This window comes from Manduca sexta, chromosome 19 (assembly GCF_014839805.1).
Source record: "Manduca sexta isolate Smith_Timp_Sample1 chromosome 19, JHU_Msex_v1.0, whole genome shotgun sequence".
In the NCBI taxonomy this organism is placed as follows: domain Eukaryota; kingdom Metazoa; phylum Arthropoda; class Insecta; order Lepidoptera; family Sphingidae; genus Manduca; species Manduca sexta.
The window spans coordinates 3482079-3500217 of record NC_051133.1 but is presented as its reverse complement, the minus strand read 5'-3'; the positions used below and the strand labels follow the sequence as shown (position 1 = coordinate 3500217).

Sequence of the window (18139 nt, the reverse complement as noted above, 5' to 3'; positions counted from 1 at the left end):
CAATTCGGTTTTACAAAGGGTAGGTCCACGCAAGATGCAGGACGTGCATTAGTTAAAGCTGTGTTGGATGCCTGGGAGGGATCGCAGGATGCTTTAGGGGTATTTTGTAATCTTTCCAAGGCGTTCGATTGCGTTGATCATGGAACCCTCATTTTAAAGCTCCACTATTACGGCATCAGGGGAGTGGGGCTTAAACTAATATCTTCATATTTATCGGGTCGGAAACAAAAGTTTTTATCAACAACGTTTCCTCTGCAGGGTCCACAGTTGGGATTGGGGTCCCCCAGGGTTCAATTTTGGGACCATTTCTGTTTTTAGTTTATATTAATGATCTACCGTACATTATTAACAAAATGGCTGAAGTTGTATTATTCGCTGACGACACTTCACTAATATTTAAACTAAATAGAAGGGAAGGAAATTTTGTAGAGCCAAATAAAGTATTTAAATTGATTTCTGACTGGTTTTCTGCCAATAATCTTCTATTAAATGCAGCAAAAACTAAATGTGTTCGATTCTCGTTACTGAACAAGATTAATGGAACTGATATTGATTTAGACGGGAATAAACTAGAATTAGTACCCTCTACAGTCTTCCTTGGGGTTTCTATCGATAGGAAATTACAATGGGGACCCCACATTCAAAGAATTTCGAGTAAATTGAGTTCTGCAGTCTTTTGCTATTAGGGAAGATCAGATATTTAACTGATGTGGCTACGGCAAGGTTAGTATATTTCGCTTACTTCCACAGCATTATGTCTTATTGCATTCTTCTGTGGGGTACTGCAGTAGATCTGCAGACCATTTTTATTTTACAGAAAAGAGCGATTCGTGCAATTTATAACCTTCGGTCTCGCGATTCCCTTAGAGAACTGTTTAAGGAGGTGAATATACTGACTTTGCCAGCTGAATACATTTTTCAAAATATTATGTATGTCCGTAAGAACCTAGGTACTTTTATGAAAAACAGTGACTTGCACTGTTTGAACACTAGAAATAAGAATAAACTAGTTGTTCCAAATTTCCGGCTCTGTAAAACAAATAAATCTTATCTAGCGAATTGTATCAAATTCTATAATAAAATCCCTCTTGAAATAACCAATCTGCCCGGCTACAAATTTAAGTGTCATGTTAAGCGCGAATTAATGTCAAAGGGGTATTATAATGTAAAGGATTACCTCGATGATCAGACGGTTTGGAAAAACAGTCCTGCACACCCTGTCCAACCCTATGTTAACGCCAATATTATAAATTAACTACATAAACGTCTCATGTGTACCTTTCTACAATTTTGACATTATACTGGGTAACAGTTTTAAATTTATGTGACATATTTTATTTTATATTGACTCATTGAATTATCAATGTATAATAGACGACCGACCGATCATTTTGTTGCACCAGCCTTAAAATTTATAATCTTAATTATATTGACCAAGATCTGCGACAAAATATGAAATGAAAATATTATGTTTGTAAATGTAGGCGTATGCACGCTGTACACTGACTGTTTCATAGTTTTTATAATTTTTTAGTATTATTGTTTTTTTCCGTTAGTTTTTAGTTATTGCTAAATACTTTTATGTGGATTTTCTCCGCAATTTTACGGTGATGTGCGTGTATTAGCTTATATAATTAATCAGACTTTGTATAGAAAAGACTTATTAAAAAATATATATATATTTAATAACAATATTATAAATGAATAGACAATTGATGACAAAAAATAAAGCCCGGAGTTTCTTTCTGCCTTTCTTCTTCGGGTAGTCATCGCTTAGGTAGTTAGTGAAAGGCTGGTAGGTTAGCTAGGTTAGGGCTTTTATTGTCCTCACCGGTGAGGATCGCGACGCGTTTCTCCCTTATTGCTTATTTAAAAATACATACATACATAATTTTATTTCTTCTTCCCTGCCAGCCCGAGCTGGCTTCTTTGTTACTAAGTATATTTTTCATTTATTTTATTGTCTTTGTTTATATAAGCTAATCTAATTAAGTAATAATTGAATATTCTCATGTACCTTGACTTATCATAAGTGCAACTATGTTCGCCTACGTGATGAATAAAGCATTTTTATTTTATTTTATTTTTTTATAGAATCATCCAATATACACACCATATGACTCTCATCATAGCGGCGATAGCCTAGTTGGGTGTGGAACGGACTACCAAGACGAATATCCGCAGGTTCAAATTCCAAGGGCATACACCTCTGACATACCTGAGAAGTTCTCTATAGGAATTTTCGAGGGTGTGTGAAGTCTACCAATCCGCACTAGGCCAGCATGGTGGACTAAGGCCTATTCCCTCCCAGTAGTAGAGGAGGCCCGTGCCCAACAGTGGGACAGTATATAATACAGGCCTGGTATTATATGACTCTCATCATATCAAATAATATCTATACCCAGTATGTTTAATTCATCACATCATTTATCCAGGTGACGGCAGGTAACAGGCTCTTCCATCACATAGTGGAGTCAGACACGGTCGGCACCAAGATCCTGAAGGAGATGAACAGGCAGAGCCTGCCCGGAGAGGTGACGTTCATGCCGCTCAACAGGCTGCAAGTGCGCGACATGGTCTATCCCAATGATAATGTATGTCTTCAGCTAGTATATGTAAACAAATATTGTGAAGGACACCTCGCTGGTTCACAATTACAGGGTCCTATGTTTCGATGTCCTAACTGAATTATATCTATCACATTATTAAATTATTTAGGTATTTTTAGTGAAAATTTCCATTAGCTCCGAAACATAATTAAAGGAGGAACTATGAATTATTGACTTTTAAAATTTTTGCTAAGATGATTTTTTTATCTTTATTTTTGCAATAAAGGTTAAATTTAACATAAGACCTTGGTATAGTGAGCTAACGAAGTTTTAAGTCTGCTTGAAAGTCTTAGGGAAACTAATAGTAATTTGAATTTTGTCATCATAAACTTATTAAATGCAGACAAAGTGGTAAACTTAAGCAACCTTATATGTGAAGAAGCATAGTGTTGGCAATATTTAGAAGAAAAAAAAAATTTTTTTTTGGGTAACATAGCTACATATAAAGTACACTCAACCACAAGAGAAGCTGAACTAATTTAAAACTTCAAAACGCTTCTACTAAAAATTTAATATTATTTTTTGATTTATCTTTAATAAAATAAATGCTTTAAAGTTTACTATAATGAAGAAAAAATAATGTTGATATTGACACATTAGTTTTGGATTTTTTTTATTTGTTGTTGACTATTCAACTATTGTGGTTGACTATTCATGTTGTAATTTCATTACTTCACCCTTTAATAGTTTTATTTTAATTACCGGGCACCTATTTTACAGAACGCAATAGCTATGGTGCAGAAATTAAAATACGATCCGAAATATGCCAAAGCTATGAAGTACATATTCGGGAAGACGCTCATCTGCAGGAACCTGGAGTGTGCCACCGAACTCGGGAAACAGTTCCACCTCGACTGTGTCACTCTTGAAGGAGATCAGGTATCAATAAAATCACAATGATTTATGTTTACGCGGCGAAACGGCGATAGCCTAGCTGGGTGTGGAACGGACTGCCGAGACGAATGTCCGCAGGTTCAAATCCCAAGGGCACACACCTCTGACTTTTCTAAAATCAAGTGTGTATTCTTTGTGAATTTATCGTTCGCTTTAACGGTGAAGGAAAACATCGTGAGGAAACCTGCACATCTGAGAAGTTCTCTATAGGAATTTCGAAGGTGTCTGAAGTCTACCAATCCGCACTAGGCCAGCGTGGTGGACTAAGGCCTAATCCCTCTCAGTAGTAGAGGAGGCCCGTGCTCAGCAGTGGGCGAGTATATAATACAGGGCTAATATTATATTTATATTACGTTTACGCGAATGTTAGACATCGAAATCAAACTAGTTTTTGGATTTATCGCCATTTTTTATATATTAATTATCTCCCGACGTTTCGAAGATATTTGCTAAAGATGGGCTGCCAGCAAGACACTATACGCTCATTCTGTGTAGATCGAACTGCTAACATAAAAAATATATAAAATGTAGATAGTATATTATAACTTTGACTTTTGGAACTAAAAACACCTCATGCCACCACGTGACCATTAAAGCTGCAATCTTTGAAACATCGGGAGAGAATTATAATATAAAAACGGCGATATCTGAAAACGATTTAGATTTTGTTAAATAATACCAACTTTGTATGCTTGAAAGGCTAATTGACTGAAGCGATTTTTATTGCGACACTAAATTTCATATATATTTCAAATCAACACGTTTTCCTTTGTTTTTTTTTAAACTAGTTAAAATTTTCTAAAAACATGTCAGCCTTTCAACCCTCTATATTGTAGCAGTACAATTAGTACACATACCACCATATCGTCGACATCAGCAGAACTTCGAGAAGATCGATGTGGTATTGACACAACTGTAGTGATTTATCGCATAGCAATCACGCCAGATGGCGACAAACGATCCTGAATTACGCTTGCACAATTTGAGCGACGCGTTGCATATATACCACCTCCGAATAGGAACCGTCGGAGGGGCCGCGGCCGGGCACAAGCAACATCTGCCTGACAGGAAACCTTCCCCTTCCATAGAGGAACGCAACCAGCTGTTCCTCTACAGCGGTGTCAACTTATACGCCGCTAAAGTGGTAACAACCTAGGAACCGCTAAATATATAATTATCGTCTTTTACAGGTGTCATCAAAAGGCTCGCTAACAGGAGGTTACTTCAACCAATCTCGCTCTCGTCTCGAGATGCAAAAGACCCGCTCCGAGCTGATGGAACAAATCACAACACTGGACCAAGAGCTGAACACGCTGAGACAAGAGTTGAACAAAACTGAGACCAGTATCAACACCATAGTGTCTGAAATGCAACGGACTGAGACCAAACAGGGGAAGGCTAAGTAAGTCAGGTGGCCGCACATAGCAAAAATATTTGAACACTTGTTTGAACTCATGTGTGGCGCGGGTATTTGCGTATTTGTGCAAAGTTTGTTTAAATGTTTGCGCATTTGCCATTCGGTATCGGTTTTTCGACCACACATCAAAGCGTTCAAAGTTATCGAGTTGCAAGGAGAACCGATTATATGGAAACCTAAAAGTAAAGCCATAAAAATTGAAATTTTGTTAGTGTCTGTAACTGTGTTCAAATGAGTGGCAAAGTCTTTGTTCAAATATTTGTCTGTGTGTGGCGCCGGTATTATAGTAATATCAAACATAGGTTTTGAATACGGCTAAGCCCGCGTAAAAAAAATCTGGGATGAAAAGTCTAAAGCACTTATGGGTAATGTAGGTTCCTATTAGTTAAAGAATTTTCGAAATCGGTTTAGTAGTTCCTGAGGTCAGTGCGTCCAAACAAACAAACTGTTGAGCTTTATATGTTAGTATTATATTATACACAATAATAAACCTCAATCGTTCACTGTGGAGCAATGTCAAATATAAACCAATTGAAAGCATCTGTAAGCATATCACTTTATTCTGATTGGTCCACTTGTACTATCGATCCGGAGATAGGGATTGGGATTTGGGATCGTTTATTGAAATCGTTCGTTAGTTTGTCGACAATAGTTTTGAATTGCTTGACGCAATAGTTAATTTTATTGAAAACATTTTGTCACATATCTATATCGTATTGAATAATTAAAAGTTTGCTAAACTGATTCAGGTAAAATTTCAACTTTAAAAACCTTATTACCAAAGCCGCGATAGCCTAGTCGGTTGTGGAACGGACTGCCGAGACGAATGTCCGCAGGTTCAAGTCCCAAGGGCACACACCTCTGACTTTTAATGTGTGTGTATTCTTTGTGAATTATCGCTGGCTTTAACGGTGAAGGAAAACATCGTGAGGAAACCTGCATACCTGAGAAATTCTCTATTCGAAATTTCTGAGGGTGTGTGAAGTCTACCAACCCGCACTAGGCCAGCGCGGTGGACTAAGGCCTAATCTCTCTCAGTAGTAGAGGAGACCCGTGCCCAACAGTGGGACAGTATATAATACATATTATATATCACCAGGGACATATTCGACAAGGTGAAGGCGGATATCCGGCTGATGAAAGAGGAGTTGGGTTCGATAGAACGGTTCCGCGGGCCCAAGGAGAGGTCCCTGGCGCAGTGCCGCTCCAGTCTGGAAGCCATGCAGGCCACCAAGGAGGGACTCGAGTCTGAACTGCATCAGGTATGTGGTAGTGGCGTAAATGGTAATTGTAGAAAAAGGATTGATTGATTGAAGACTGCCTCGGTGGCGAAGTTGTACTGCATGCGCGGTATGGCAGCGCTCTGAGGTCCTGGATTCGAGTCCCGGGTCGGGCGAAGTGATATTTGGGTTTTTCTGCTCAGTATCAGCCCGGAGTCCGGAATTTGTGCCCGATATGGCGATAGGCTCGTCCCCTATCACATCATGAGACAGAACTCACTTGGCGAAAAGTAGCGGATAAATGCGTGGTGTGTGTGTAGAAAAGCATTTGTTTTAAATAACTAGTAGTAAAAAGATCATTTTTTAAATATTTTTTTATTTAAATGTTCTAAAAAGAAAAAAAACCCATTAATTGAATCATTCCTTGTTTTATATAAAGTAGAGATAAAAGCTAGTCGCGAGATTTAGTTTTGTCAAAATAAAATTACATAATTATTGTATCCATCTACACATTTAATTCACAATACAGGTGATATTTTAGTTACACACATTTTTTAGTAATATATTTAGTAGCAGTAGTACAAATGATGTATATAGTTATAAAGCTTATCAACAGGCGAACGGTTTGCTTGATTCATAATGCATTTGTATAAAAACTATTGTTAAATGTCCTCAGGAACTTATGGAGCAGCTGTCGACGGCGGACCAAGGTAAAGTGGACGAGTTGAATGACGCAATCCGCCGCCTCACGCAGGAGAACAAGGAAGCCTTCAGCGCCAGGATGAACCTCGAGGCCACCAAGAACAAACTCGAAAACTTATTAACTAATAACTTGATAAGGTAAGGTATGAGTACCGTATGGCCTAGAATTTTAATGGGCAGTTTTTCATCGTGGTTAGATGTTGTGGATGTGTATACTAAATGAAATGTCAAATTACACTGATGTAAGATGTTTTACAAATACCATTCATAAACCCATACTGTATGCTTGTGTTCCATCTCTGGTTTAGATTTGATCAGACAACATTTAAAACCTAACAGTTGCGAAAGGCAGCCAAAATAACTAAATTATTTCATAATTATTTATCTAAGGACGGAGCATTGCTGTAATAACAAGTCTGTTTCTTAGCATTTTTTTATCTCACAGCCTGCTGTTTGTTCAGCTTTGTTTATCTGACAGCCAACTAGATTCAAGTTGTATCTCAATATTAGCCAATTACAACGGCCCTATGTCTATGCACTGCGAAGACTGCCATGCCATCAGCACTGAAAAACAGATTTGTTATCACAGCTCTGTCCTTAGATAAATAACGTCTATGAATAAAGGAATAAAACTTTTGATCAGTTCATTATTTATTATTATTTATATGAACACATCACTTCCCCATGCTATATTAACCTACTTACCCTATATTACAATTCCACAGACGTAAAGATGAGCTAGTACAGGCACTACAAGAGATCTCAGTGGAGGACAGGAAGAGACGCCTCGCCAACAGCAAGGCGGACCTCTCCGCCACGGAGAAGAGAATCAAACAGATCAACAAAGAGTTAGAGGAAGTCGAGAGGAAGGTGCAGGCCGCTGTGAAAAACGAGAAGGCTTTGAAACTGGAGCTCGATAAGTGGAGGAATAAGGTACTGTGAAACACACGTCAACGAAATTCGTATAGAAATTAATTAACGAAATAAAATAAAAATAAATTATCTATTTTTATTTGTAAATGAAGTTTTGTGTTCCTGTTTGTTACAGTTGCGTTTGGTCTTTTTTACACCTCGCTAACCGTCCTTTTTATTTAAAGATTCTAATCGTTTTTTAATCCATCGCGAAAATTGACCAATCAAAAAAATTACAAATGAATTATTTTGTTTATTCTCATGGATTAGATCGAATGTTAAGATAGGATGTCCGCATATAGCCCGTATAAAATATATCCGATTGTATAAATTTTAGAACCCATTCTGAAACCTAAAATCGAATTAATAATTATTTATTCACTTAAAATTACACCTTGTATCACTTCATCAATTCACGATCCCCTCTTATAAAAATTAAAATTCTAGGAAAAAGAAGCGCAAGACAAGATGGAGGAAGATGCCAAGGGTCTAGAAAAGATGGCGTCGAAGGAAGTACTTCTGCAGGAGAAGATCCAGGAGTCGCTGGACAAGATAGCAGCCCTCGGGACTCTCCCGAACGCGCCGGAGCTACACGCCAAGTACCAGAAGATGTCATTGAAGCAGGTAAATATGCAATATTCTTTTTTTTATTGCTGTGAATAGCGGGCGAGCTTGCCGTTCGTCTGATGGTAAGCGATACGGCCGCCCATAAACAGTAGAAGCACTATCCAACACCTTGAACTACAAAGTATTGTTTGGTATTCCCCTGCGTTCTTCATCCTGAGACGTGAGATGTTAAGTCTCATTATGTCCAGAAGTTACACTGGCTACAATATCCTTCAAACCGGAACACAACAAAACTACACACTGTTGCTGTTACTACTGGACACAATAAGACTTAACATCTTAAATCTCAGGATGGCGAGCGCAGTGAAATACAAACAATACTTTGTAATTCAAGGTGTTGGATGGTGTTTCTTCTGTTTATGGGCGGTCATATCACTTACCATCAGGCGAACAGTAAGCTCGTCTAGTAATTCAAAGAAATAAAAGAACGTATAGAGTCGTAATGATTAACTGACATGACATGAAATATTATATTTCAGTTATTTAAAGAGCTAGAAAAAGCTAATCAACATCTCAAGAAATACAATCATGTTAACAAGAAAGCTTTGGACCAGTTCATCAGTTTCTCAGAACAAAAAGAGAAATTATACAAACGGAAAGAAGAACTAGACATTGGGTGAGTTAATTGAAACACACACACTTTACGCTTTTATCTCCAAAGGTATAGGCAGAGCAACCGGGGCACCCACTTTTGGCGCATGATGTGATAGAAGGCAAGCTTATTGCCACATCGGACACAAATTCCTGACTCCAGGCTGATACTGAGCAGGTAAACTCAATATCACTACCCGACCCGGGATTTGAACTAGAGATCTCCGAACTCATGCATGCAAAGCAACTACGCCATCAAGATATTACTTAAATTGATATACAGGGTCATTTTGACCTTTTGTTACTAAATGCAACCACATACTTATCTTCGTGAAAACAACTCTTTACAATAACTTATTTGCGCCTAAGACGTAAAATAAAAAAGTGCAAGTTTCGAACAAAATAAATATTAATAAAAAATAATTTTAATTTTACGCGCCATTGTGTTCGACTCAACTGCACTGCAATCTCTACACTTGACTTTAGTATGATTTCAACATTTACAGCATGTGGTTATGTACGGAGTGAAACTTATAATATAAACGCGAGTTTAACACCTGGATGTGAATAAAAAATATTACTCAAATAAGTTAAATTGTTTGTTGTTCAAGTCAATAAATAGGGTAACAGTGACGTTTTGGTTGTAATTATAGTTCAGATTTTGAACAAATAGTTTATATGGACGTTCGTGTCTATAGAATATACGTCAATGTGTAATGTCCTTTTTTGTTTACCATTTATTTGACAAATTGACTTTTACTTTTAAAAAAATATAATGGACTCAATGATGGAGTTAGATTAATTAATAAGTCTGCGAGCCTTTACAACCTATGTCCTACCATGACAACATATCGATAACATTCAGAAACTTGTAACAAGGTTTTTGTATTTACAACTGTCAATATAATAGAAGTCAGGGCCCTTATTCTGTATGATAGTGTAAACGCGTAACGCGGCCGTGTCATTTATCTTCGAGAAATGTGCGTGGAATGGTATTCTGTAAGCCAAATTTCTATAGTCCTAAACATGATGCGTTGTGTTACGTGCTTGTTTCGCACTGTCAAAATAACGTGCGGGATAGAGAATAAGGCCCCAGTAAACAATTTGTGATAGGTATCAGAGAAGGATAACTCGTTTGAACGAAATCTTAGTTAAATATACAACTGGAATAAATAAAGTTACATTACATCCACATATATTTTTTTAAATTTATAAACCGATTATAAAAAGCACATTTTCATTCATATCCCTATTTTCAAACTTCTTTATATGCGAAATTATGTTCGAATAAATAACATCTTTTGCTTCGGACGAATAAACGTAGTCCATGTGATTAAAACCCTTCGCGTAAACGACGTCGAAAACGTTCGATAAACAGTTTCGCAACATTTTCACGTCACTAACATCAGACAATAAGTCATTATCACTATAATATAATACAACTGGTACGGTAACCTTATTACAATTGTAATCTGGTGGTTTGATTTGTCCGTATTTCTCTAAATTCCTTCCCATTCCATAATCGAATCGTTGGAATCTTCCCGATTCCACTAGTTGTCCGTAATGCACGAATTGTAATGTCGATGATCCTGTAGGCATATGGCCTAGAATTATAGGCAGAAGTTTCTGATCCAATTTGTCATTAGATCCCATTATTCCGTATATAACGTTGTCGCATCTCACAGGGAGAATTGTGCAAAGTAAAGACGAGATTTTGTTAAAGAAATCTATAACAGAAGTGTAGGTGTTAAAGTTCGATAGTAAATACCCTAAAACTTCATTAGCGGGTGAAAACATACGGACTATCGAACTCCTGACGTGTCCCATCCAAGCTTCGGGCGCTAGGGAGAACATCATTTTTACTTTATTATTATATTCCGGTTTCATAGAACACATGACGTAGAAACTTGTTGTGCCTTGTGAGTGTCCGACGTAGTATAAATTCTCTTTTCCGGTAACATTTAGTATGTAGTCGATAGTTGCAGGTAGATCGTATAGTCCAATCTCTTCCCATGTGAACTTCCAGTACTCCACCTGGTCTGAAGTCATGTTAATGTGCTTCAACGCGTGCTTGTTCCCTCTTGCGTTTCCCATCCATACATCGAAGCCTCTATCGGCCAAAATGTATCCCAACCCTAATTCCGGACCTTGTAATAACCAGCAATCGGAACTGTCCAGGATTCCATGCATCAAAAATACTGTCATATTGTTTCTAATACGATTTCTTCCATTTATTCTGTGTATATTTAAAATGTATCCATCTTGGGTGACCACTTCGTGTTGTTCCATATGGTATCGATATTTTCTCGCGAGTTGAGTGATGTTCAACTGCGCGTCTTCAGCGACGCTCAAACCGGCAACTATCGATACACCATCGATAATCGCATTGAACACACCAAACAAACTAAATGCAGATGCGAAATAAATTAAATGCAAAATTAAACAGGTCTGTGTATACATCTTTGGGAATGGCTATTGAATGAGGTCTGTTGCCCAAAGGTATCACATTTTATGCGTAACATTGCCCTACAAAGGCTAATTAGGGTCCCCATTTACATAGAACTTGGCTCAGTTAATTGCCGTTAATCTTGACACAGTTTAATACTAGAACTTGAATTGATCATTAACAAAGTGGTCAGCGTACTGTATTAGTGATTATAATACTTCGAAAATGTAATCGTTTTTGTGGAAATCGATTTATTCTGTGTCGTGAATACTCATTGGGAGTGGAGTCTCGGCGAATTATTTTATCGATCATTAATAATTGTATTGTACTTTAATAAAATATATTTTTTCATGAATTATATTACATTTCATCTTTATTACTTATTATTTTGTTTTAATGATATATGATTCCTTGTTATTTTAATGTGAAATTAGGATTTATTTACGCACCCATCCGAATTTCCACTTTTAATGCATATCATCCGGCCTGAATCTTTTCCCAGTTTTTCCTTTCCACAAAAGACGACATCGCACCCACAAACCTTTTGCTTTATCAATATGAACTACTGTAACATATAACTGTGTAACTAAAGAGAAAAAAAACATATGATCATAAGCCTGCATTATACTATTCCAGTGGCGAAAAGATCCGCGAGTTGATTGAAACGTTAGAACACAGAAAACTCGAGGCTATCCAGTTTACCTTTAAACAAGTAAGCAAGAATTTCACGGAGGTGTTCAAGAAACTGGTGCCGCACGGACGAGGCAGCCTTATCATGAGGGTCGGCCCTGATGATGGATCCGAGATTAATCCTGAGGTCAGTATTGGACATAAGGTTATACAGCCCGACCAAAAAAATTTAACGCTTCTTAGCAGTGGCGAAGGGTGACCAATTAATTGGGTATTTGACATAGTAAAGAAATAAATAAATTTGGTATTGAACATTATATAATTTAAGGTGTTAATTAAGAATATTTGACTTAAATTACAAATAAAAATTATTTAATATTTTATTTTCCTAAATAAAAATAAGAGTTTTTGAATCTGTGCATCATTTACAAGAAACGTCTCAAGCGAGCAAGACTAGAGAACGTGACGTCACGATGTATTATATGTAATGTCTTGTCTATTGGTCTTGTAATTCCGAAAAGATTTTGGCGCGTTTCGCAGGTTTCATTAATATTTATTTGATTATTTCGTGTCCAAAGTGCACTTCACCGAAAAACAAACATGGAAATTGGTTTTATTCAAGCGGACAGTGCAAATTTGCCAAAAATTGTGTCTTTTATGATCGCAAATTTCTTTGCCTCAAACTCGGACTTTTGTTCTGCAGAATTGAGGAACGTGAAAACTTCATTGTAAGTACAAAACTATCCTTTTCTGATATTTTGTTCAATTCACAATAGATTACAGTTTGATTTATGTACTTAGCCTTATTTTGTTTTGATATAAAATAACCTTTGTGTCATGCATATGATAGGTACATGTTTACTTTGTAGACTATAAATACAAATAATACATTTATTACGTTACCAATAAAATCATAACTTATAAGAATCTTACTCTGGTTAGGTACCTGTTATTTGTGTAAAATCTTTTCAACGAAAAGTTTCTCGTATTGTGGCTATCTGTGATGCTTTATTTCTATTTTTACAGATCATCAAGACAGTTGTATGGTGATGATGCTAATTCATATGCTAACTCAAATCCTAAAACATCAAGCTGATTACAAAGTGCCCGACATTCTTCAGTTCTCGATGCATTATTAGAGCATCAAGCATAAGAAAGGAAGTGACTGTGAAACGTTTTTAGCCAAAATTAATGTTTTTACACAAGAAAATATAAATTTTGTGGAAAGTCTGACTCGAGCACAACACGAAATTCAAGCATGGCATGAGTTAAGGTATTATTTATTTATAGGTATTTGATTGCATTTTAAATGTGATGTTGCCTTTTTAAATGTGATTTGATACTGTAAGTATTGAACTAATAAGATATTTAAAATCAATGTTCTAGAGCAAAATTCCCAACTTGGGGTCTCTGGACATATCTAGAGTCGGCTGATTTCAATGTTAAAGCTATATGAAGTTTCAGGTTGTGCTTAAGAGAAGCATTTTATTGTGATTTAAGGAGGTCTGTGGTGATCATCTTTGCTCATTTAGTGGTCCACAGCTAAGAAAGGTTGGAAAATGCTGTCTTAAATTAATATATATTGGAATTATATGTTTCCATGTGAGATGCAATCTCAAAATGTAAATTAGTCTTGTAGCTTTACTAGTCTTTGATGTTTGTGTTCACATTCATATGTGTTGGGCACCCATTCTACAGGGCATCCTAGTGGGGATATAAATGTATATGTGGCCACCAGGCAGTCACTAGTTTAACATTTAAAAAAAAATGAATTTTCTTTTCAGGAATAAAAGCATCAAAAGCATTTGATGTTTCACGATGCAAAATAACTGTTGGATCCTTGGTTGCCTTAATAATGGGAGCTAAAGTACTAGATACTCCAACCATGAAAAGAGGAAAATCATTGGAAGAAGTAGTAAGAAAGGAGTTGGAAAAAAAATATGACAAGATTGCAGAATGTGGTTTTATTATTAGCCAAAAATTCCCAATGGTAGCTGCATCGCTAGATGGTATTTTAAAGGGTGACACAGTTATTGAAATTAAATGTCCAACAAGCAAAAAAAGTTTTATATACTATATATGTAACAACACAATCACAGAAAAGTTTGCAGTCTAAGTTCTTTTGCAAATGTATGTGAGTAATTTAACAAAAGGTTTATTTTGTGTGGCAGATTGGGAATTTGAAAAAAATAATAAAGTCCATGTAATACCAATAGAGTATGATGAGATCAAAGTAAATGATATTTTATCTAAAGTTGTAAAGTTTTGGAAGAATAATGTTTACAATCTATTGTAAAAACTTATTTTTATAACTTAATATAGAAAAATAAAACATTATATTCTAAATTTTGTTTTATTCGTCAAATGTTTTTAATTAAGGAGCCTAGTAAATTAATTAAGGCACATGCAATAACAATGCAATCGTCCAAAAACTTAATTAAATTTGTATTGACAACTGAATGTGGTTTTAACATTAATAATAATAATAATTTTTTATTGTAAATAACCGGAATTTGTTTACAATTTCAATGGTTACAAATTACAAACTTATTATAAAAAACATTGAGAACTCCCTTAGACGTCGGATGACTCTTTCAATGTGTATCAGTAAACTTGCTATCTCCTTAGTTTTTAGAGCTTCAACTTTGGTTTAATTAGACTTAACTGATACACTTGGCGGTCCCACTAAACTGCATCCCTTTTGTAATAACAGTTGCTCAATATGCTTGAATCCTCTATCAGCTAGTATAATCGCACCAGGTTCCCAATGATCTAAAAAGTTGCAATTTTCAACCAAACATACATCGCTAATCCTGCCACCATAACCAGGAGAAATGTAGTTAATTATACCATCAGGTGTGCTACTTATAAGGTATTTTATTGTATTGGCCTTTTTATAATCTTGAATAATAAACGAATCTCACGTATTGTTTACATTAAGACTATTACATCATGACGTCACGCCCTTTATTTGTCACGTGACTTAGCGTTTCAGCGGGAAACACAAAATGTAATTATTAAAACTGTCTTTTAGCTATTAAAATGGCTCTAAATATTAAAAAAAAACAATTGTCAAGCATATCTTTAGTGACTCTAGAACATTTTAAAGTACTTTACGAAAATTTGTCAAATACCCAATTATGCCATGCCGATGTAGAGCCGTTGTTAACGCCTAAGAAGATCCAACAAAGTAAAAAACGGTTATTAAAAAGTTGTTAGGAATATTCTTTGTTTCTTTTTAATGAATTTTTATTTATACTTTAGTTTTTTTTGTTTTTATTTTATTTTCATGAACTTGCTTTTTTTGTTCTAGAACTATGTAAAATTTTTGTCATATTATTTCAGTAACATGCCTTTTATTAAATTGCAAAAATAAAAAATAATATTAAATTACGCTTCTATTGACGTGTAACATCTAAGATAGAAAAATATTGAATTTAAAAGAAACACTACCTTTCCCTTGCTCCCTAGTCTTTGTTGAGTGGTGTATTATTCATTAAATTTGATGGTTTAATGGAATTAGTTTAGAATAAAAAAATCTCGTTTATATATTATGACGTCACCGTATAGTAAATATGTAAAAAAAAGGTTTAGAGTTATCGACTTTTTCTTCATTAAAAAAGCTAGATCCCATAATCCCAATTCCCATTTCAAACAAATTATTAGGCTTTTTCCAACGTCACCTAACTGTAAATAAAAGACATCACGTGTATTTCTATTAAAGATAGTAAATAATGCGGTAATAATAAAGGTAGTTTTTTCACATAGTTACATAAGTCGATATATTTATTTTAACAAATTTCCCCTAGATGTCGCTGTTTTTTTTTTATTTATTGCAACGCGATATCAAGATTCTCACGCTTTTCGTTGAGGTTCAGTTTCGTGCTTAGTATAGTTATCGACTTTTTACTCCTAAATTCACTCTAGCAATAGGGGACCGTCCTGTGTTTGATTTTGTACATTATTCTATATGTAATGGTTAATAATACGAAAAAGAAACCCTTCTGCGAAAACTGCATTAAAATTGGTTAAAAAATGAGCCAGTAATTCATATTTCAAATATTAGTACTTGCCGAAGTGGGCGCGAAGTGGGGACATCGTTTCATCTCTTTCTTTCGCACGCGTCGTAATGCCCGATGACGTCACACGTGGGTATTGCGCCTCTTTTCTGTTTCTTGTTACTTACCCCTTCTACCGAAATTGAAAGACTTATAACTTGTTGATTTTTTACCGGATTTAAATAATTCTTTCTGTGTTATAATTTATATAACGTAAATATTTGATAATAATAAAGAACAAAAATGAGTCCGGTCCCCTATTGCATGATACCTTATAAGACAAATTATTGTCATGATACAATATTTTTCTTTCATTAACTATACCATATTATGGTCATGACTGTGCTTGGTCTTGCAATGGGAATCAAACGGGGCGCCTCCAAAGCAGGTTTTTTTATTTCTCTTAACAGGATTTATATAGGTATAATAGTAATACTTACAGCAAACGGATTTTTTTATACTTGTCGGCTATAGCTGGCCCTGTCCAAAATAGTAGGCACACCACTGACAGGCTGCATGTATTATGTGACCAAATTTTGACTACTGACGAATTGACCCCTATCGATTAGTGTTAGAGGGTCGCTTCCATGTTCCGATTACACACTATGATTAGGGGAATACCTCACATGAGTACGTAATAATAACTAGTTTTTTCAAATGGCTACATAAGCCAATATATTTATTTTAACAAACTTCCGCTAGATGTCGCTATATAATTTTCACATTTGACTGCATTGCGATGTCAAGATTCTGACGCGTTTTGTTAGAATTGGGTGTTTGTTTTCACTCCAAATACAAAAATTTTGACAAATGACATTGTGACAATGGTCGAACTCGTTTGAATTTCCTTCGCATTTCGCAATCTTATTTCTAAGCCTTTTTGCTTAAGAAATTTGAGAAGGTAAACCTCAAACGGGCCGACTGTTTAATTTTTATAGACTCCTGCTCAGGAGTTTTTTTTATTAGAATTTAGAAGTGGTGTTTCTCACTTAAGATTTCTGTTTGACCCTAGATTTTATAAAAAAATAACTTCAAAGTTTGTCGGAGTAACGCTCACATAGAGTATCCATTGGCAAGCGATTATTATCTCTCGATAGTTTGATCTCGGACCGCGACTTACGTGGGTACCTACGGAGGCCGTTTTACTTGTACGTAGGACGTGACTATACGGTCGAAATTTGGATACAAACATCCTACCACCAGCGGGTCTACTGAGGCTTACAGTTACGAACTAATGTCTTATAGATATAGTCTTATAGACTTTATTTATCTAAGGACGGAGCATTATTTTGATAACAAGTCTATTTCTCAGTTTTATTTATCTCACAGCCAAGCTCAAGTTGTATCTCAATATTAGGCAATCACAACGGCCTTATGTATACGCACTGCGAAGGTTGCCATGCCGTCAGCACTGAGAAACAGACTTGTTATCACAACAATGTTCCGTCCTTAGAAAAATAACGTCTATGAATAAGGGGGTTAGTATATTAATTAATACCCAAATCCCTACACGTCTCGTCGCCCACGTACCGCTCCCTTGCTTCTATGTTTCTCGGAGGTGCTATCGTCCTCACATGCTTACCACGTGTCCGGGATGTGGTGATTTCCCTAAATTCGACTTGCTACTTACCTGTTGCGGAAGATTGCCTTAATAAACTAAATTATGAATTGTCGGAAGCTGATTAAGGCCAGCATCAACCAAGATATAAATCAATAATAATAATTTATTGAAAAATAAAATTCGTAGTAGCGGCGATAGCCTAGTTGGGTGTGGAACGGACTGCCAAGACGAATGTCCGCAGGTTCAAATCCCAAGGGCACACACCTCTGACTTTTCTAAAATCATGTGTGTATCCTTTGTGAATTTATCGTTCGCTTTAACGGTGAAGGAAAACATCGTGAGGAAACCTGCACATCTGAGAAGTTCTCTATAGGAATTTCGAAGGTGTGTGAAGTCTACCAATCCGCACTAGGCCAGCGTGGTGGACTAAGGCCTAATCAGTAAGGCTCAGCAGTGGGCAAGTATATAATAC

At 36.0% G+C, this 18139-nt stretch overlaps 1 protein-coding gene across 1 annotated transcript in view; it reads left to right on the top strand.

The window, feature by feature from the left end:
• LOC115446187 (structural maintenance of chromosomes protein 3) overlaps nt 1-18139 on the top strand; it is a 29044-nt gene that overhangs the window by 7984 nt on the left and 2921 nt on the right. The window contains 9 exon segments of the mRNA XM_030172753.2: nt 2436-2594; nt 3330-3488; nt 4694-4905; nt 6020-6182; nt 6817-6980; nt 7568-7775; nt 8202-8378; nt 8861-8997; nt 12055-12235. Coding sequence (XP_030028613.1) covers nt 2436-2594; nt 3330-3488; nt 4694-4905; nt 6020-6182; nt 6817-6980; nt 7568-7775; nt 8202-8378; nt 8861-8997; nt 12055-12235 — 1560 coding nt within the window.